At 34.4% G+C, this 21,207-nt stretch overlaps 2 protein-coding genes across 3 annotated transcripts; one reads left to right on the forward strand and one right to left on the reverse strand.

Moving 5' to 3' along the window:
• Positions 1-746: 746 nt before the first annotated feature.
• Positions 747-4,177, reverse strand: LOC144549303 (protein FAR1-RELATED SEQUENCE 6-like). The gene is made up of 7 exons (XM_078298020.1): positions 3,357-4,177; positions 2,064-3,089; positions 1,819-1,943; positions 1,564-1,704; positions 1,186-1,221; positions 1,018-1,089; positions 747-931 (listed from the first exon to the last, which is right to left on the reverse strand). Exons 1-7 carry the CDS (start codon positions 4,175-4,177, stop codon positions 747-749), a joined length of 2,406 nt encoding a protein of 801 aa, XP_078154146.1.
• Positions 4,178-5,511: 1,334 nt separating this feature from the next.
• Positions 5,512-17,390, forward strand: LOC144549655 (subtilisin-like protease SBT5.4). 2 transcript variants are annotated; one of them, XM_078298427.1, is made up of 11 exons: positions 5,512-5,664; positions 10,616-10,728; positions 10,848-10,945; positions 11,349-11,513; positions 12,975-13,083; positions 13,713-13,929; positions 14,062-14,373; positions 14,597-14,691; positions 15,020-15,265; positions 15,807-16,135; positions 16,655-17,390. In XM_078298427.1, exons 1-11 carry the CDS (start codon positions 5,587-5,589, stop codon positions 17,182-17,184), a joined length of 2,292 nt encoding a protein of 763 aa, XP_078154553.1. In that variant the 5' UTR covers positions 5,512-5,586; the 3' UTR covers positions 17,185-17,390. The 2 variants fall into 2 exon arrangements, with proteins under 2 accessions (XP_078154553.1, XP_078154552.1); XM_078298426.1 differs by lacking the exon at positions 5,512-5,664 and adding an exon at positions 10,362-10,496.
• Positions 17,391-21,207: the final 3,817 nt, after the last annotated feature.

Here is a 21,207-nt window from a genome sequence, read left to right on the forward strand (position 1 = left end):
TGTAAACATTTAGATATAATCCTGTGAACATTCACACAAAATCCTACAATTATCCGTTGAACTTAGATATTATACTTGAAATTTTATTTTTAATATTTAATATGTTAAAAAACTGTAAGTTAATTAGTATATATCATTGATTTTGAATAGTTGTGATGCACATATAAAAAACACAAATAACATGTGTTAAATTCTATAAACATATTATCCTAATCCTGTGAACACTTACATATAATCCTACAATTATTCGTTGAACTTACTTATTATACTTGAAATATTAATTTAAATATTTATTATATTAAAAACATGTAAGTTAATATGTTGAATAATGTTAAAATACAAAAATTATCCGTTGAGCATACATATTATATTTGAAATTATATTTTTTTACTTCGTCCTTATTTGGTCATTATTTTTTTACATCTTTTTATTACAATAAAATATAATTCCTACAAATATATATTTCTATTTGGTCATTATTTTTTTATTTGGTCATTACTTTCCAAATGTAGTGATTTTATAAAATTCATTAACAAAAAAAAAAATCCTAGAATTATATATATGTAACGTGGTAAATAAATAAAAAAACAAATAAACATATAAAAATCTATGAGAACATTTATTAAATTCTATAAACATAAGATATAAATTATGCAATAGTACATATCTTATTTGCTAAGATAAACTCCAAATACAACAACATGTTTTAAAGAATTGATGTTATTTTAACCAAACAAATAATGGCTTTACTTCTTCTTGTCCATGGGATTCTTATAAGCTGATTGCCGTGGCCGACCCTTCGAAATGGATGCAAGTGGAGGAAGAATTTTTTTGTTTGGTGCAGAATTCAAAACTTCATTCTCACTACTTGAGGAATATTGGTTCTCATTCTGCGTTGCTTTGGACTTCCGTTTTTTAACAGCTTCATCGACTGTTAAGATCAGCAAAACAAAATAATTTTAAAAAAATAAACAAAAACAACTTTACAAAAAAATGCAAATAACATGGAGGAGTTACCTCCTGCTGTACGTGTAGTCAACATGGCTACTGTTCGAAAAATGGCATCCCAATCACAATTTAATGTGTCACCTATTATATCATATGGAAAATAGCATCATAAATATCATTCTTTAAGAAAAAATTATCTAAGGGTACAAATATATTACAAGTGACTGTTATACATACTTGATATTTTGCCTGTAGAATTATTAACAGCCTTACCTACAAAAATTTTGGCACAAGTTAGGTAAAGAATATAAACAAATGAACTAAATAGAAGAAAGTTATTACTGTATTACCCTTTCCTCTTCCTGTAGGTTTTTTCCTTTGAATTGTTGAACAATGTTCTTCTATAATGCCACTAGCACTACCTGTTGTAGTAACCATAGCTTCCGTATTTTTTTCATCAATCAATTGCTCAACTAATATAAGAAAAAACACCAGTGCTAATTAAGCATACATACCCAAGTGATTCTGTAATTTATATTAGTTGAAACTACAAACTATTTCACAAAAATATGAAAATTGTTTGATATTAGTTGTGCAAATTAAGTAATATATTACCTTTTACTTTACGTCCGGACATTTTCTTTGGATTAGTGGAACTACCCTTCAATCTACAAACACTTCTTTGAGAGCCAACATTATTATTCCTGTTAGTTGCATTCACAACCTCTTCATCTCCAGACCCAGAAACAATATTTCCTGATATTAATTGTAAAAAATTATAAAAAAAATACACTAATACACAGAAACAACTTTACCAAATCTTCACATTACTAAAATAAAATAGTATTAATTAAAAACAAAAAGAAAAACCTCTTAATAGGTTTCTAAAAGCTTCCAACCCATTGAAAACAATATTCTGCTGCTCATCACTGGCACACCCAAAGCTTATCAGGTCATCAATTATTGGATTAATTGACCTTGTCAAATCATACCTCCTACAAACAATATAAAGTAAACAAATGAAAATAAATGTCTCATAATAACTGGTAACCACAATATATTAATTCCATATAAAAAATAACATACAAAATTAGTAAAAAATAAGGGAAAAATACCTGTTATTCTCAACACTGTTAGTAGTGTCACATCCAGCCAAAATCAAACCTAATCGATTCTTGTCTTTCCTCCAACGATCAAGTATGTACTTATCATTAATACAATTTTGCTTTTCATGCTTTAAAACCATCAAAGCATGTGAACAAACTATACCAGAAGCCTCAAACAATTTGCAAATGCAAGAAAATTCTTTATACTCCTTGTTGTAACGCACCTCAAAAATATGACCCCTAATATCTTCAACTTCATAAATGTTCGTAGAGTCAGGTAGTTCCAATTTAAATACACAAGTCATATTAACAGAGTTTCTCAACTCATGTTGAAACCTGTAGAATATGGTAAGAGTATAAACCTTGGCAAACTGCTTCTCGAAAAGTAACTCTGAGTACATGGCAGTTGTTTTTGTCTTTGATTCGAAATCCTTGTCATTTTCTTTCTGCCATATTCTGTTCAAAGCACTATCAAAACTACCAACAAATTCAGCTAGAGTAGCCTTAGCTCTGAGATATTTGTCAAGAAAATGATTCATACCCTCCACACGTTGGGTAGTATTCATTCCAGCCCAGAATCGGTCATTTAAATAAATTGGAACCCATTTATGCCTCTGTGCAAACATACTTATAAACCACGGTGCATTTTCGTAACCAATTTCTGACATTAATGTTAACCAAGATTCTTCAAATTGTATAGGTGTTTTCACATTGTATACAACATCTTTAACAAGCAGAATTATACCATCCTTGTTATCAGCACCACCCAATTTTTCAGGCAATTTGCGTAAAATGTGCCATGCACAATACCTATGCACTGTCTCATCACCAAAAACATGACTAATCCCTGATGCAATACTCGGGCACTGATCTGTCAAAATGCCACCTGGCTTAACACCTTTCATACAAGCTAGAAACTTCTTCATACACCATTTATAGTCGGCCTCAGTTTCTCTTGAGAGAAGAGCACAAGCAAAAATCACTGATTGCCAATGATGGTTCACACCAACAAAAAGTACAAGTGGCATATGATACCTATAAGTTATAACAGTAAGATAAATCAGTAAAATTAATCTGTAAGTTCAACTTCCTAATTCTGCAAAAAAAAATAACCTGAATTAAGAATATGAACCATGTTACATAAATATAATTTGTAAAGTAACACAAAAATATTACCTATTTGTAAGGTACGTCGCATCCATGACAACAACATCATGAAAATATCTGTAGGCAGCACGGCCACGACCATCAGCCTAGAAAATATTACACAAATGCCCTTCCTTGCTATGCTTGTATGTGTACCAGAAATCCAAATCATACTTCTTCCTTTCATCAAAATAGTCAGAGAGTAACTCAGCATCATGTCCACCTAATGACCTCAATTTACTTCTCTTGTACTGATCTAAATGGTTTTTAGCATCTTTTCGTGTAAAAGTACACTTCAAATAACCACCAGCTATCTGTGTTACAATATCTATATTATCAGCTGCTTTCATTCCTTGGTCTGCATTATATTCCATCATTGCCTTATATCTCAGTGGAATAAACCGATAACAAGGGATAAGGAAAGATGACTCCGGATTGAGATCATGGTTATGAGTTAGCTCCATGTCACTCACTTCCCATCTATCAGTAATAGTGGAATACATAATCCTCATATACACCGGGCATTTTGTATGTACTAAAGGTCTCCGTCTCTTAGGAAAAGGTGCAATATCAGGAATACATTCCTTTACATCCTTGAATTTATTGCATGCAAATTTATAATCCACAAAAATATCACCATTCTTGTGAAATGTTCTCTTGTTTACTCCAAAACCAGTTTGGTACCCATACATTTGCCAGTATAAGTAAGCTTCTGCAATAGAGTCCAACTTATCACCTATTGCAGGTGGAGCGATGAATCGGATCTCATCAGGATCAGCTTCGCTTTCTATCTGATGGCCAACATTAACAACTTCTTCCCCCTCATTCTCAGCCCTATTCTGATTTTCACCAAGATTCACATTCTCAGTAGGCTTCTCATGAGAAAATTCAGAAGGATCCTTGTTCAGATCCCATTCATGAATAGATGATCGGGAAACTGTATCATCCACACATTCTTCATTCGGGTCAACATCCATTATATCAACCTGCCTTTACACAAACCCAAACAAACCTATAAGGACATATGTTAAATTCTATAAATACAACATATAATTCTATAAACATAACATAATAGATATGATATGGAAACAATCAGTCCTATTACCAAATAATCACAATTTATCAATTTATACTTCATCAACCAATGCATAATAAAGTTTCAAACTTCAGTTTATGTATACAGAACACATACAAATCACAATGTAAGCTAATGTATTAATTCCGTTCTACTAGAAAACTAGCAGACTGAATATGTAATTGAAACATAAAAATGACAATCTAATGTAATCAATCCTATTAACACAAAAATTGAATCCTGCAAACAACAATGATCTACAAAGGAATATTAAATGAGAAAAATGACCTGTAATTTTCAAAACTTCAATGCTGTTCGTCAATGCTTAATTCAAACAACTATAGAAATCGCTACTCTTCGATTTCTGAGATTCAATACTTGATTGAAACAAAGAAGAAAAGGAAAAAAATCATATCAGAAAAGGAATGAAGTTTCAAAATTATACGAAATTGAAAAATTACATCAATACCAGAATATAACGAAGAAAATGTAGCTCTCAAAAAATCGATGCTGTTCGTCAATGCTGATGCTCCTCGATTCTGGCACTAAATAATCGATTGAAACAAAGAAAGGAAAGGAAAAATCAGATCAGGAAGGTTCAAAATCAGATAAGGAAGGTTCAAAAAAACAATTCAATTTTCAAAAAAAAGGAAAGCGATACAAGAGGAATGCCTTAAATAGGGAAAATGTCGGCGGAATTAGTGGGGACCGCGTTGCTGCCGGTTATGGAAGTTGAAAACGCGTGCGCAAATTGTACTTCTTCCGTTATTGGAGGTTGAAAGCGCGTCCGAACGACGCTAAAACGGGAAGGATTTATTAAGCGGGGATTATCCGGGGACTGAACGTCGGGGGACGTTACCTTTTCTCTTTTTTTAATTTATTTGGTAGCAAACTAGATGATTATTCTATCGAGCGATCTATTTGATATGCGTGCAATTTAAAAAATGAAGAGCACATCTATAATATTTCCTAATAACATGATTTTCTATTTCTGCTAATTAATATCTAATTGATCCGTTCTCAACACAACTGATCTCAATTGATCGATTCATCATCTTCAACAAGAACTAGACTAGGTCAAAAAAATGGGAGGAGAATTTGGTGCTCTTTCCCAGTTCTCCTAATTAGAACTAATCAATAGTTTTCATAATACTCCGTCAAAGAAGGAGAGAAAAATTCAAATAGATAAGATTTTTGAACCCAATACTGGGCTATAAAAGAAGGACCAAAAACAAAGCTCTGCAGTTCTCTTCAATTCTCCCTCACTAAAACACACAATATAGGTGTAGAGAGAGTAAAAGAGAGAGAAATATGGGTTACAAATTTTTCTGGTTTGCTTTGCTCTCATTCTTCCTTTTGAAAGAAAATGCCATAGCTTCTGATAAAGTGGTACAGACTTTAAATGCTCCCCTTCTTCATTATTCTCTCCATATATAATTCAATACATATCATGACACTTAACCATTTACAAGATTATGGCAGTTTAGGTCCCCACAAGCAATTATGTAAAAATTACAACATTATTTACTATTTAGATATAAATAATTGTGTTTTTTGAACTATATACTTCAAGATTTGACTATTAATATTAAAAAAATAGTTATAGATCTGGAATGATTGCGGTCTCCACAAGCAATTATAGCAGTTTAGGTGCGGGTACGATGTCAGAAACTTCAAAAAAAAGGTGTGGATACAATTATTTAAAAATAATTAATTTACCATTTACATTGTTTACTATATAGATATAAATACTTGTGTTCTTTGAACTATATACTTCAAGATTTGACTATTAATATTTTAAAATAAAGTTACAGATCTAGAACAGTTGCGGTTCCCACAAGCAATTATGACAGTTTAGGTGCGGGTACGATTATTTAAAAATAATTAATTTATCATTTACATTGTTTACTATATAGATATAAATATTTGTGTTCTTTGGACTATATACTTCAAGATTTGACTATTAATATTAAAAAAAAAAGTTACAGATCTAAAGTGCAGTTATGGCAGTTTGGTCCCCACAAACAGTTATATATGACAGTTTAGGTGCGGGTACTGTAGCGCGGGTACTCATATCAGCTTCCTTTTTATTTATACCCTCACATCTCATTTTTTTTAAATATATAAGGAAGAGTACTTTGCTAATAAGTGAGACATATAATTGCTAAATTAGGTTATCAAGGAGACTTAAATTAATTAAATTGACTACAAAATCCTTTTTCCGCGGCCTTTATTCTTTACATACTTTTAGATTAACAAAAAATAAATAAAAAGAAATGAAGATGTGCCATTTTTTTTGTGCGGCTTAATTTTATTCTTTATTTCTGATCCTCTCTCACAAGGTAATAATAAATAGATACGATATATATCCCCTTTCTTTTTGAGAGGGGGCATTATTTGATGTGACCGTATATAACTATTTGGTATGTTTCAATATTTCTCGTGTGTCACGATCACGGTTTCTGTGGTAGTTGTGACCGTGTATGACTGTTTGTTATATATATATCTCAATTTTTCTCGTTTGTCATGACCGGTTTCTGTGGCGGTGACAATGTATGACTATTTGGTATATATCAATGTTTTTCGTGTATTATAGCGTATGACTATTTGGTATATATCAATGTTTTTCGTGTATTATAGCGATTTTTGTGGCAATGTCACACCCCGGAACAGGGGGTCGCGCAGTTTTGTTTTAAAATGCGGTTTCGTTCATGCAGATCTATATATATATATATAAAACGTTATGTTTATGTGTGTGGGCCCGATTCTATTAGTATGTGGCAGGGGGGCGGCAGCCCCCTGCGAGCGTTGTCTAAGGTTACGAAGCACCGCTCAATAGAGCCCGGAAAATTTTATTTTGGAGAAGTCAAATGGTATGAAAATCCTTTAACCGACGGTCCAGATTAGTCAAATTATCATATGATTTGATTTAAAACAAGTTTGGTTCAAAACCGATTTAATTTGACTAAGTTATACCCTAAAACAGCATTTTTCAGAACCCATTGCGGCCCGCAATAGGGCTGTTGCGGCCCGCAACACTTCCCAAAATTTCCAGCCTTTGAAATTTGCCTCTGTCTCCATTCATTGCGGCCCGCAATGAATTTATTGCGGCCCGCAACAAATTCCAAAATTCTCAGCCTCTGCACAGCACTTCTGCCTCCATTCATTGCGGCCCGCAATGAATTTATTGCGGCCCGCAATGACCTGGTTGGCTTTTTAAGCTGCGAATTTTTCTCTGTCTACTCTCATTGCGGCCCGCAATAGGGTTATTGCGGCCCGCAATAAGGGTACTGTTTTCCATTCCTTTGCCCATTTTCGTGAAATTTCACCCCGTTTTCAAACCCGATCAAATACCCGTATAATTAAACAATTACTCCCCATTCACTAGCAATTTTAATGACATTTAATATGCAATTTCAACATTTAAGTCATAACAACAATTTAAAACATACCGTTAGGGTTTTATAACGTAATACGGTTCGATAATAACCTATACATCAAAATAACCGACTACGGGTTCAACTACACATTCAAAATGGGCATAAAGGGTTTGGCATAACCTATTAGCTCGGCCTATACTCACACGTCGAGCCCGAGTCCCACTTCACTCGCGTTTACCTGCACATATCAGTTCAAAGGGAAAAATTCCCCGAAGGGAGGGGGTGAGAAAACCTGTCATCCGTTTTCTCAGTGCGGAATTTAAAGGGCTACTGGATTTGTGAGAAATCCATCACCAAAACTAAATACACTAGCGATAAGGCATCTATTTACTTATTCACCAATAATAATAAATGCACATGTACCGGGAATAGATTCAAACGGATTTCAATTCACAAAAATCAACATCAATCAACGAATTTCCAGAAAGATTTGGTTTCACAGATATAATATATATAAGTCTGGTTATGAGGTACAGATATCAACTATCGATCACCTCCGGCTTAACAGTTCTATTTTCTGGTTTCAAGTCATACAATCTCATCAATTCATCACTTAAAATATACACGGGCATATTCCGCGAATATGCAACAGAATATCACTTATCTCAAAAGAAATCACTGACACTTTCACTGAGTCACTGAACCACTGAACCACTGAACCACTGAACCACAGTTCTACCTAAAATTACACTGCACTTCCCTTACCCAACCGGTACTGGGTTCACTAGGGCCATTCTCCAGATGCGCATAAGGGTCCTGGATGAAAGTCTAGTAGCTAGCTAGACTTTCCACTATGATACACTGTTCACTTCACACAATCAATCCAAGTCATACTGTGGTTCCACTCACTTATTCAAAACGACAGATCAACAATCGATAAACCGTACCAACATGAGAATCAAAACAGTTATACAATTCAATTACACTAATATCACAATTAATGCAATGCGGCAACAAATGCTTTCAATCAGAGATTCAACATGCTATGCACAGTTTATTTAAATCAAGCAATCAACATAAATATAATAATATGCACCGTTATTTAGTTCTACGAATAAACCCCAAAACAGATCCCGTGAACCCCCGCACCTGGTTATGTAGGGCACGTAGAGGGTCCGCGATCTCGCGACTCGGTAAGCTCGTCAATCCCGCTAGCCGTGCTCGTTAGGATCTATCCATAGGTCAATTTATTAAATTCCGGCACTTTTACAATTTAAACCCTAATCAATTTTTTGGGAAAATCCGTAAATTGGAAATTTGGTTGCACTTTGGAACACGAAATCAATCAATTTACACTTTAGAAACAACAAAGGCACGGAATAATCAATTTGGTACGATTCTACGGGTTTTCACCGAAACCCTAAAAACAAGGAATCACGAAACGAGAGAGAAATAGAAACGAGAATTACCAATGGAACGGATGGATGTGCGAGATTTGAGCTCCTCTTCCTAGATCTCGGTTTTCGGGCAAAATGGTCACCGGGGTGTCTCTCTCTCACTCTCTCTCTCTCTCTCTCGTTCTTTCTCTCTTGGCGGAAACAAAGGAAAGAAGAAAAAGATGGGGGCAGGAAAGGAAAGGAAGGAGGGGAAGAGGAGGGAATGACAAGGGGCCCCCACTTGTAAGTGGTCTTTTTGCAAAATAAACCCTCCACTTGTTCGATATTGTTTAAATGATTTATATAACACCTATTGTTACTCTTTCTTAACACAATTAATCGTATAATTATTGTTCACCATCCACGTCACTAATTTCGTATATACGTATATATATATAATTCGATTTAACCACTTATTATTTTAATTAAATCTGGATTTTAAAAGTTCACAGTGTTACAGGCAATGACATATATGACTATTTGGTATATCTAATTGTGATTATAATTTCAGGGTAATTGTTCTTAATTATGTGAAATATTATTGTTTGTCTTACCATACCTAATAAATTGTATTTATTAGGTTAAATATCTCTGTTGAGTTTCATTTGAAATTATGTGTATTGGTCTTTGATTTTTTGACTTAGAATTTATATTCATTTATATATAAATAAAAATGTTAATATCAATTTGCAAGGATTTAATTCTGGATATGGATTGATTGCAAGTTGAGTGGTCTGATTGTGACAATTTTACACTGTGAGATAATATTATTATTATTTCTCACCCCACCCTTTGGTTATTTTCAAGTGTATTACATGAGTACAAAGAGACGGTTCTGTATTGTATCTGACAACATGACACATAAAAGTAGAGTTTTGGGTTGTCGAAATTGACAAGATGCAAGAGGCATTTTTAAAACATTCATTCATTGCTTTCAAGGGTTTATACAGGCTAATTAGCAGTTATAATATTTCCTGCTAACATGATTTGTTATATCTGCTAATTAATACTAATTGATATCTAATTGATCTCTAATATATTGATCCGTTATCAATGAAATTAATCTCTAATTGATTCTTTATCTTCACCAAGAACTAAACTTGGGTACATAAATGAAAGGAGAATTTGGTGCTCTTTTCCAATTCTCCTAATTAGAACTAATCAATAGTTTTCTTAGTATTAATTGATCATTAAAATATCTGCTATTATTAATTGATCATTAAAAATTCAAATAGATAAGATTTTGCACGTACCCTACATACTAGGCTATAAAAGCAGGACCAAAAACACAAAATTAAGGTGCAGAGAGAGAGAGAGAGAGAGATAGATGGGTTACAGACTTCTCTGGTTTGCTTTGCTCTCATTCTTCCTTTTGAAAGAAAATGCCATAGCTGCTGATAAAGTGGTACAGACTTAAAACCCTCTCCTTCTTCATTAATCTCTCCGTAATTTCGAAAGAAAAAAAAAATATATATTATGTTCAAACATAAACCATTTTATTTCCCATCTTAATTTCTGATGTAGCCATACATTGTGTATCTTGGCGAACCACCGCGTCTTGCTGGTAGCAACAAGGCATTACAATATGCAATGGTAGCCAAATCTCACTTCGAGCTCTTGGGATCGATTTTGGGAACGTAAGCAATACATCCATACATTAAAATCCGAACAATAATTACTATCCATATTCTTTGTTAATATTAGAAAATGGGTTGCTTAATTTAGCAGTTGATGTGTGCAATTTTTTTAAATGCAGCCTGAAAGCAGCAGAAAATGCAATATTTTACTCGTATACACAGCACATTAATGGCTTTGCTGCAACAATTGACGAGGAAACAGCAAACAGGATATCAAGTATATCTCTCTCCATCCTCATCGCTTGTTTCATTTTAATAGCTAAACTGCATAATTTGATAGTTTTTTTCATTGACGTGGAGGTTTTGCCGAATTACATTTCCTCTCAGTAATTCATTATTATTTTTCTACATTCTAACATAAAAAATTTCATTTATTTGGAGATAATCAATGTAAGAGAAATTTCTGATTCACCGTACTGGTAATGTATAACCTTCATGAGTTAAGATGCCTTACAATTTTGAACACATATGATCATGTACTATAGTCATTGAAAGCTGATAATAACATCCAACTGCTGAGTGCTGCACTGAGGCGACAACAGTACACAATAGAAGATCTCAAGTTAACTTACAAGAAAATAAACATAAAACTAACACCAGAATTGCATAATTTGTTGCAGAGTTACCAGGGGTGGTATCAGTGTTTCCAAGCAGAGAATACGAGCTTCAAACTACTAGATCATGGCAATTTCTAGGTCTAGAAAGTGATGGGAATGTCAATTCCAATTCTCTCTGGAGCAAAGCAGGGTATGGTAAAGACACTATTATTGGAAATCTTGATACAGGTACAGTTACAATTCATATTCCTTTTTTTTTGTTATTGTTCCCTAATATTACACAAAATTGGATAATGCAAATTCTATATATCTTTAGATAGTTGTTAACCATTGCTTTAGAATGCATCTGGATATGACCAATTTTTTTAAATTTCAAATTCTGTATCTTTTGATACTAACGAATATAGTTATATTTAGATTAATTAACTTAAATAATATCGTAAGAATGCTAATATTGTGTAATACATGTTAATGTTGTCATGTTAGACGAAATGATAGTTCAACAAAATAACAATAATTGAGCAATATTAATTGTTGATTTTCATTAAGCAATTTTTTTAAAAAATGAAATATAGTAGCGGTACATTGAATACACAACAAGTAACCAATCTCTAAGTTGTGTTTTATTTTGATGAATTTCATGGTGGATATTAATGAAGGAGAAAAGATTGAAAAATTCAATTAAGATTTGATTTTGTCATGTTTTTCTGAAGTCTAGACCCAGTCCACTTTTTTATTTCTTTTAGTTTTGGTTTTCATTTTTTCCTTTCTAAAAATAATCAAGTTGACCTTCATGTTTAATTAGGCAGATCATGCTCATTAATTAATTAACCATTTAAATTAAGGCCTACGACAGTTGACTCCATTTATATTTTTTAAATAGCAAATTCAAGCAAAATGTCTATTCTTATTTCATTTCGAAAGCCACAAGCTGCATGCAACTATATCCAGCTTTGACCAAGATGAAGCAACATAAAAGAAAATTAAGAAGTCCTGAAACATTAGAGGTTTCAACTTGCACGTTACGGAATGGATAGAACCATTTGCATACCCATATCCATTAAATTAATGGAAAAAAATTAATCTATACCCATACCCATAAATGATAAGCTAACAAAAAATGTTCCTCTCAAGGAAATCATACATAGGTTTGAATGTATATTTTCCCTTGAAATCTCAATGCCAAATTGCATTGTCATCTTCTTATGTGAAATCCAAATTTGAATTATTCCCAAAAGAACCCTGTTTGCATCTCTCAAAGCCCTACTAGCCCCTTTATTAGACATTAGATTCAAATTGCCTTTATTTTATTCCATTTGTTAGCAATTGAGAGATTATTCTGTTTAGTTTTTGTAAGCTTTTGGATTAGAATAATTGTACCATCATTTATAAAGCAGAGCAATGTTCATTTGCTCCAAGTACTCTCGAAGCCTCCACCCCTATATATTCCTTCTTAAGACAGACAATATAGCATCTTACCAAGTATGACATAGTTCAATACTTATTTTGGTAAAAGAACATTTAGTTTATATGGATGGAGAGCCTGATATTAGTATTGTTGTTGTTGTTGTTAGATTTAGTAATATCATCTTTAACATCAACATTAGTTTCTATTAATTATTTCTATTTTGTAACTTTTGAAATCAGTGAACCATTTTAACTTTTGTGCAATTAATGGTACATTTTTAGGTGTATGGCCAGAATCAAAAAGCTTTGCAGATGATGGAATGACTGATGTCCCAAGTCAGTGGAAAGGAATTTGCCAAAATGCGTCTGATGCCACCTTCACTTGCAACAAGTCTCTCTCTCTCAAAATATTCAAATTTTCCAGGAATTATGTGCCTTGTATTTGGGGATCCATTTAAATTTCCACATTTTGTTCCAAGTTTGTCATCTTTTGTCTTGGCATCTTGTTCTGTAAACAAAATTTGCATGCCCTCAAACTGTTGAAATGAAAAACGAAAAATAAATCTACATCAAGAACAAAACATGTATCATTCAGTTGTAAAAAACTGTAGCTAATTTTGTCATGTGCATTTTACCATAGTAGGAATTATCGGTATCGGGATCGGGATCAGTCCCTACCGATACTGATACGGGATCGGGGTATCGGATCGGGATCGGCTCAGGATCGGTTTTTTTTTTTCTTTATGATTTGCTACGTGAGGATCGGCTCAGGATCGGATCGGGGTGAGCCGATACCGATCCGTATCGGCCGATTATTCCTACTATGCATTTTACTACAATGACATCATTTTTTTGGAGTACAGATCAGGTTTAAATTGGGATCTGAATAGGACGTCGCAAAAAAATTCATTTTGATTAGGATTTGATGTGGATTCAATTGGGATTTGTCTTGCTAGCTGTATATATACATGGTATAACCTTGACGAGGGTTATGAACTAATGATACATACTTTTCTGCAGGAAGTTGATTGGTGCGAGATATTTTAATAAGGCATATGAGCAATATGTAGGGGTGCCACTAAACATATCCTTTCAGACACCTCGTGACACAGATGGCCATGGGACTCATACTCTTTCAACAGCTGGGGGAACATTTGTACCAAGTGCCAGCTTTTTTGGCCATGGAAATGGCACGGCTAAAGGGGGTTCTCCCAATGCCCGTGTCGCAGCATACAAGGTTTGTCAGTTTTGTTTCTTTGTTCACATCATACTTGGACAAAGATAAACTACCAGAAAAAATGGAAACATGCATTTATATCTTCCTGAAGCAAGCTTCTGTATATGCTTATGTTTGCTTTTACCAATATAGGTATGCTGGCCTGCTGGATGTTTCGATGCCGACATGATTGCAGCTTTTGATGCAGCTATCTCGGACGGTGTACATGTCCTGTCTGTATCTATTTCGCGAAGAGGGACACCGAAGGATTATTTCCAGGATGGGATTTCCATTGGGTCATTTCATGCAGTCAAGAACGGCATAAAAGTTGTCTGCTCGGCCGGTAACTTAGGCCCTACAGCTGGAACAGTTTCGAATTTGGCACCATGGATATTCACAGTGGCAGCTAGCACAATGGATCGGGAATTCCCTGCCTATGTATCTTTTGGCAACACAAGCCTGAAGGTATTTCATTATAGATATGCTATAGTTAAGCCACCATAAAAATAATCAGTTTGTGCATTTTTACTTGCAGTCAATTTATTCAGTGTGATAATAAATTAATTGACTTCATGAAATTTGATTTAACATTATATTTGAAAATGGACTTCAATTTGGTTTCCTACTTAATTATAATAAATTTAGCATTTGTCAACTCTTAACTTGGATGCCTTTTTAAAAAATTTAGGGTCTGAGCCTCTCATCAACAAGTCTAGCACAAGGAAAATACCCAATTATTGTGTCAACAAATGCGCGAGCAGCCAATTCAACAGAAACTAATGCGTAAGACATTTTATTTGTTAGAATAATAATTTTCTTAATATAAACTACATAAAATTTCCAACAAAGGTACCAACTAGCAATACCACCATGCCCCAAGGTACTATAGCAAGCACCCAAAATCAGAAAACGTGAATACAAAATCAATCATATAGAAAAGAAAATTAAGACTACCATTCATGAGATCAGAAGTTGAGATATGGATAAATATTATCTGGCACAATTTGTACATGTTTTACCTTCACATATAACTTGAGCATGCAGCTTTTCTGATCAGTATAGAAATCTGCTATTAATTAACATTGTGCTACATATAAATATTATATGGCAGTCAGCTATGCGCCTCCCGTTCATTAGATTCTGCCAAGGTTAAGGGTTCGATAGTGATTTGCACAAGAGGAAGTATTGATGAGGTTGAGAAAGGAGAAGCTGTTTTGAAAGCTGGTGGAGTAGGTATGGTCTTGATTAATACTGCCAGCTGGGGAAACATCATCGAGCCTGATGAACACGTCCTGCCTGCCGTTGCACTCACCTACTCTGACGGTCAAACTTTGTTGTCTTACATCAAATCAAACAGGTTTGTGAATATCATATGAGTTGCTTTGCTAGTTAATTTTGTCTTAGTACTTTCATGCATAGTACATATTTCTAGTTTTACCTTCTTGTTTCATTTTATATGTTTTGCCACATAAATATACATTATTTAGTAATATTTTTTTTTACTGAACTAGAAAATGTTACGGATAGATCAAATAACCGAAAAGCTGACATCATGATAATTAAATTACAATGTAGTGCGGTACTTGTTTGATAACGAACTTTGTTATCTTACCTCAAATCAAACAGGTTTGTACATATCATATAAGTTGAATGCTGTTAGATTTTACTTGGTACTTTAAGATATAACACAAAGCATATAAACCTTGCTGCTAAAAGTTAGGAAACTAAAAAAAATTAAGTGTCCCGAGATAAAGCTAAAATCCCAATCAATACATGCAATTTATAGTGACCAGAGGTCATCTTGTATTTATTTTTCCTTTACTGAACTAGGAACTAGAAAATAATTTTACTGTCGGATAAATAGCTCTAAATCTAACATAAGACTCACTAAATTACAGTGTGGTACTTGGTTACATAACAAAACCAGAAACTGTGCTCAACACAAGGCCAGCACCATATATAGCTTCATTTTCATCTCAAGGGCCAAATACAATTACCCCTGGAATCTTGAAGCCTGATATAACGGCCCCAGGTGTCTTAGTTCTAGCAGCATACACTGAGGCAACTTCACCAACTCATAAGGACTTTGATAAACGCCGTGTGAAATTCAACTTTGTATCTGGTACGTCCATGTCATGCCCCCACATATCAGGGATTGTTGGTCTTCTCCACACTCTCTACCCTAAGTGGTCTCCAGCAGCCATCCGATCAGCTATTATGACCACTGGTAATACAAAAAATTCTCGAACATTTTTTTTTGTATGGTTAAGTGTATAATAGTTTAACACAATACGTATTGAGTCTACCAACTGATCAGAATTTTTTTTGGTATTTTTTTCCATGAAAATGCCTCCCCACCAAATGAATAATGCCTTACGAGTTACGATGTTGGCATCTATCATTTTTACGATAGTTCTGAATTAAAACTCCTTTGATATAAATTATTTTGTTTGAGGTTCTAAGCTAAAGCTCAAATGACCAAACAATTATTCTTGTCAGAAATAGTACATGGTTTTCTTATCTTCATTTATGTTCAAGTCAATGGTTCAAGTTTTTATTTTATAAATTTAATCCTCGATCTGTTAACTTTCTGCTAGAAAACATACTATCCTGTTTAGCTTTTGCTTTTGCCCAATGCTGAAATTGTTGTGCTAACAGAAAAATTATATTGATTATTATTTTCCCTTGATTTGCTTCATTTATATTATTTATAATCAGAGGTTTCTCCCTTCAAAATAAATTGCAGCATCAATCAAAGATAATAAGGGAAATAATATCTTAAACTCATCGTTTGTAACTGCCACGCCATTCAGCTACGGGTCAGGCCATGTGAACCCAAATGCGGCAGCAGATCCGGGTTTGATTTACGACCTCAACGCGACTGACTATTTGAACTTCCTTTGCTCAATTGGCTACAAGTCAACCCAACTATCAACATTCGAGCCGGGCTATAAATGCCCTTCAAATCGTTTAGATATTAAGGACTTTAACTACCCATCATTTTCAATTTATAACCTCACAGGATCAGTTACAGTAACCCGCACAGTTAAAAATGTCGGTCCAGCTGGCACATACAATGCAACAGTTGAGGAACCACGAGGTATTAAAGTGAAGGTAAAGCCCGTTAGTTTAACGTTCGGTGCCGGTGAAGAGAAGAAATTTAATGTAACATTTAATGTGGATACCCGTAGTTCTACCCACGTATTTGGAAGCATTACATGGTCGGATGGAACACGGTATGTAAGGAGTCCTGTGGCAGTGCGGACAAGGCCATAGAGAAACCAAATCCAATTGATTGATGCTTTTGGGTGGATTTATTTTCTCTCTTGTGACTATTTAATTTGAAAAGAATCTCAATTGTTTATATTTATCATTTGATTGTGCCTAAAAATAATTTATTTTTTGTAAATTTTATTCGCTCCGTGTGTATAATTGAAGGAACAAACAAAACACTGGTATCAATATAAGAAATTTGTGTGGTACTGTTTCCTTTATTTACTTTTGAAGAGCTTTACCTTACATACACCTCTAAATATATGTATGATTTGATCATCTGGCATGATTAGCAAGAGGAGCATGCGATATATGAAGTTAACAATGTTTTCATGGTACATACTGAATACAATATTAATCTCTTATTACATAAAACTACATAATTTAAAGAGAATAAAAAAGGCCAAAATTAAGTGCATCATTCTCTTCCCTTTAGCTGGTTACAATTTTGACATGAGATCAAAGAAAAATAATAAAGTACCAAACAATAGAATTGAACAGGAAACTTAGGTTAAACAAGATAAAAGTTACATTGACAATATATATATTTAGGCCTGTAGACACTTGATAAAGCGTATGATAAGATAAAGGTTACTTGAAAAATATATTTTAGGGAAGGCTAAGGCCTCGTCATCCCAAATTTTAGGCCTCACAGAAAATTGAGATGCCACAATGTAATTCAATTTAGTTTCAAACAACCATGAGTCTGAGATGTACAGAATGACATGCAAGCTTCAAGGGTTATGTGCAAAGAGTGGATAGGTATAACCTATGTATTGGAACCGGGTGATCCTTGATAGATTAGCGATACAATGAGCCTGTTGATTGAAGTCTCTTCACACTAACAGGCAAGCAAAAGCGGGAAATCTTGACAAGAGGTTCCAGATTTGTATGAGTTCAGTATATGCTTACCAATTGACACATACCGGGGAATGAGAATTCATGAGAGATTGTACCAATGTTCGAGAGTCTGTGAGAAATACGCATTGAGTGATACCTCTGGATTCCACCGCACGTAATGCACGTAATAAACTAAGTGCTTCCATGTGAAATGCTGAATGTGCAGAGGGACAGTCTTCCTCCCCAAACTCAACCAGTGTACCAGTCTTCAAAAGGACATAGCCGGTACCACTTGATAGCGGATCTTGGTAGGATTCGTCAACCCAACAGAAAGTAGAATCCGCCAGCACTAAGGAGGGGTCCTCACCGCACTGAGATCGACACGTAACATAATACAGTGCATCCACGCCTCGCATAGTCTCGTCAGAAGAGTATCAGTACCTGCAAATAATTTGGAACATTGGGCTTTCCAAATTTGCCAAGAAACAATCATAGTTAGTGCTATTTGATCCTCCTCTAGTCGCAAATCTGATCTGCTCCCAAGCAGGGAGTTGAACAAGGATGCACGAGCATGGGGGCACTGAAATTTCAGGTGACAGGCTGTTTCGAAAACAGCCCCACATATCGGGCATGCAACAGGGATGCATAAGATATGATTATGTAACACTTGGCAAACTGGTACAGCACCTTGAATGGACTTCCAAACAAATATGCGAACACGAGGTGGGCCTGGTTGAGTGTGCGAAACAGTTTTCCAAAAGGTGGAAGGAAATGAAATTGGTGAAGTGCGGATGGATTGGGTTAGCAATTGGTAAGCATTCTTCAATGTTAAAAACTTAAAATCCCGTCAGAGGCAAAGGTGAATACCAATTTATCGGGAATGGAGGGGTGTATAGTGGAAAAACAGAACTCACATTATCAGGCCCCAAGATAGTCTCTAACTTGGAACTGTCTTTTTTTTTAAAGCCATGACAAAAGCTGTCAGGTGGTATTGCATTTAACGATATGCACAAACGCGCACTTACAGTGTTCATCATACAAATCAGAGAGCATACTCTGCTTTTCTCAGTCACCTAATTTACATCATATGATGGATTGGAAAATCGGCCGATTCCGAGTTGACTCGGCTGAGTTGAACCGGAATCAGCCGGAGGCGAGCCGATGTTTCCCGAGTTAACTCGGTTGTGCGAGTTATGTGCAGAAAAACGATAAAATCGACGATGAATCAAAACAATCAGCTAAATTTCCTCTATTTCTCTTTTGTTCAGAGCCAAATTAAACTGTTTTGATAGTTAAATCGAACCAATTTCTATTTTTCGATGGATGTCGAAGTGAATTGGGGAAAATAGATGCAACTCAGAGAAGAGAAGAAGCTTTAAAGGATTATAAAATGTTAGATAGGCTTGGAGTACGTGAGGTGTACTGTTATGTTTTGACTATAATTGTTTCATAGTAGACCATGTTCATAAGAGCTATTATATAGATAAGTGATCCGAACGGATTGTTGTAAATTTGTAATGTTTTACTGAATAGAGACAAGGGTGTACTGTGTACAGCTGTTGACACGACTATTTTTTTTTTTTGACCAAAGTAATGGGATTATGGGATTAACTTAAAAATTTGACTGTCATAAAAATATAAAAGTAGAAATTAAAAAAAAAAGTATTTCTCTTGTAAATATTAGTTGGTTTATTATTATTTTATTTTAAATTAGATAAGTTTTATTTCTTTAAGTAATTTCAGCACAAATTTGATTGTTATCATATTAATGTCTTTATTATTTGATTCAATACAATAATATTCTCTTTTATATTTTAATACACAATAATGAGATAATCCAGTCAAGTTGTTAGAAGTTTTCACAGTAAAAATATATATATATATATTCTATTTATAATGCTTGTTATCATATTAATGTCTTTATTATTTAATTTATTTGGATCAATACAATAATATCCTCTTTTATATTTTAATACACAGAATAAGAAGATGATCCAGTAAGATCATCAGAGCTTTTGACAATAAAAAAAAAATTGTTCTAGTTATAATGCTTGCATTAGTGGATTATTTGAGTGTAATATTTTATCTTAACATAATTTTGTTGACAAATTAGTTTTTTTTTTTTTCTTTCTATTTTTTTAGTACAAAATGAGTTTATGGTAAAAAATCCGAGTTTCCGATCCGATTCATCCGATTCTGACCGATTTATCCGATTCCGATTCAACAGTCAAATAACTGATTCCGATTCCAATTCCGATTTTCATAACTATATTCATATCAGCATACACAGACCTGCAGCCAAAGATTACATTCATATATAATCCTATCTAACTTGGAACTGTCAAAAGCAGTTTGGGACGAGGTGAGAAGGGACTGAACAAGGAGCTGTCGCTGCTGACGGAAGTGTCCTCTCAGTTCAAGCCAAACCAAGTTGAACTAATCCATTTGACATGAGATCAGGTTGTAAATAGGATCTTTGATTTAACATCCGCCACCAGAACTTAGTACAATTAACCTAACGTTTAGTATGCCATAAAGAACTGGAGTGCGTATCCTCTGAGATATCTCAACTTTTGCGTGACCGACGTGTCCGGTGCCTATTCGGAGCTGGTGTAGGTGGTCAGTGTTATGTGTGCTTTGAGATTCGTGCAAAACGTATTTAAACGGTTGGGATTTTCCATAAAGTCACGCAAAGTTTGAGATATCTCAGAGGATACGAATTCAAAGAACTGTGGGGAATGTACTTGGCACGCACAATCTGGGTCCGAGACAGCTATGACTAATTTAAGAGGCCGAGATTGCTAAGGCCCAAACCACCCATGCACTTAGGTGCTGTGATGCGGTTCCAACTCAACAGGGCTAGATAGCATGTAAGTGATATTGGATCCCCAAAAAAACCGTTTAATTTTGGATTATAATTTGTGTAAAACTGAAAGGGAACATGATTTTTTTTTTTTTTTTTCTGGATAAAACTATAAATGGCTATAAGCCCGTTTCATTAAAGAAACTCATACGCATCAACCATCATACATCAAACCATACCATGCAATCAGAAAGTCTACCCTACGTACAGAAGCTCATCAGCACTTCCTTACAAATTGCCACTCCCGGCTTGTTACATCAAAAGAGATAGACTAGCTAGTTATTAAGCTAGATAAACATTCGGCAAGTCAGAACTACTGGTTG

Source organism: Carex rostrata, chromosome 35, assembly GCF_964058835.1.
Source record: "Carex rostrata chromosome 35, lpCarRost1.2, whole genome shotgun sequence".
In the NCBI taxonomy this organism is placed as follows: domain Eukaryota; kingdom Viridiplantae; phylum Streptophyta; class Magnoliopsida; order Poales; family Cyperaceae; genus Carex; species Carex rostrata.

Bases quoted from the DNA above. Each gene is read 5' to 3' on its own strand.
- LOC144549303 (XM_078298020.1), bottom strand. From the start codon at position 4,177: ATGGATGTTGACCCGAATGAAGAATGTGTGGATGATACAGTTTCCCGA. The intron at 1,222-1,563 runs GTAATATATTAC...AAATTTTTGTAG, and splicing joins GTCCGGACGTAAAGTAAAAG to GTAAGGCTGTTAATAATTCT. The intron at 1,090-1,185 runs GTATGTATAACA...ATGATATAATAG, and splicing joins TTCTACAGGCAAAATATCAA to GTGACACATTAAATTGTGAT.
- LOC144549655 (XM_078298427.1), top strand. From the start codon at position 5,587: ATGGGTTACAAATTTTTCTGGTTTGCTTTGCTCTCATTCTTCCTTTTG. The intron at 10,729-10,847 runs GTAAGCAATACA...TTTTAAATGCAG, and splicing joins TTGGGATCGATTTTGGGAAC to CCTGAAAGCAGCAGAAAATG. The intron at 13,084-13,712 runs GTCTCTCTCTCT...ACTTTTCTGCAG, and splicing joins GCCACCTTCACTTGCAACAA to GAAGTTGATTGGTGCGAGAT.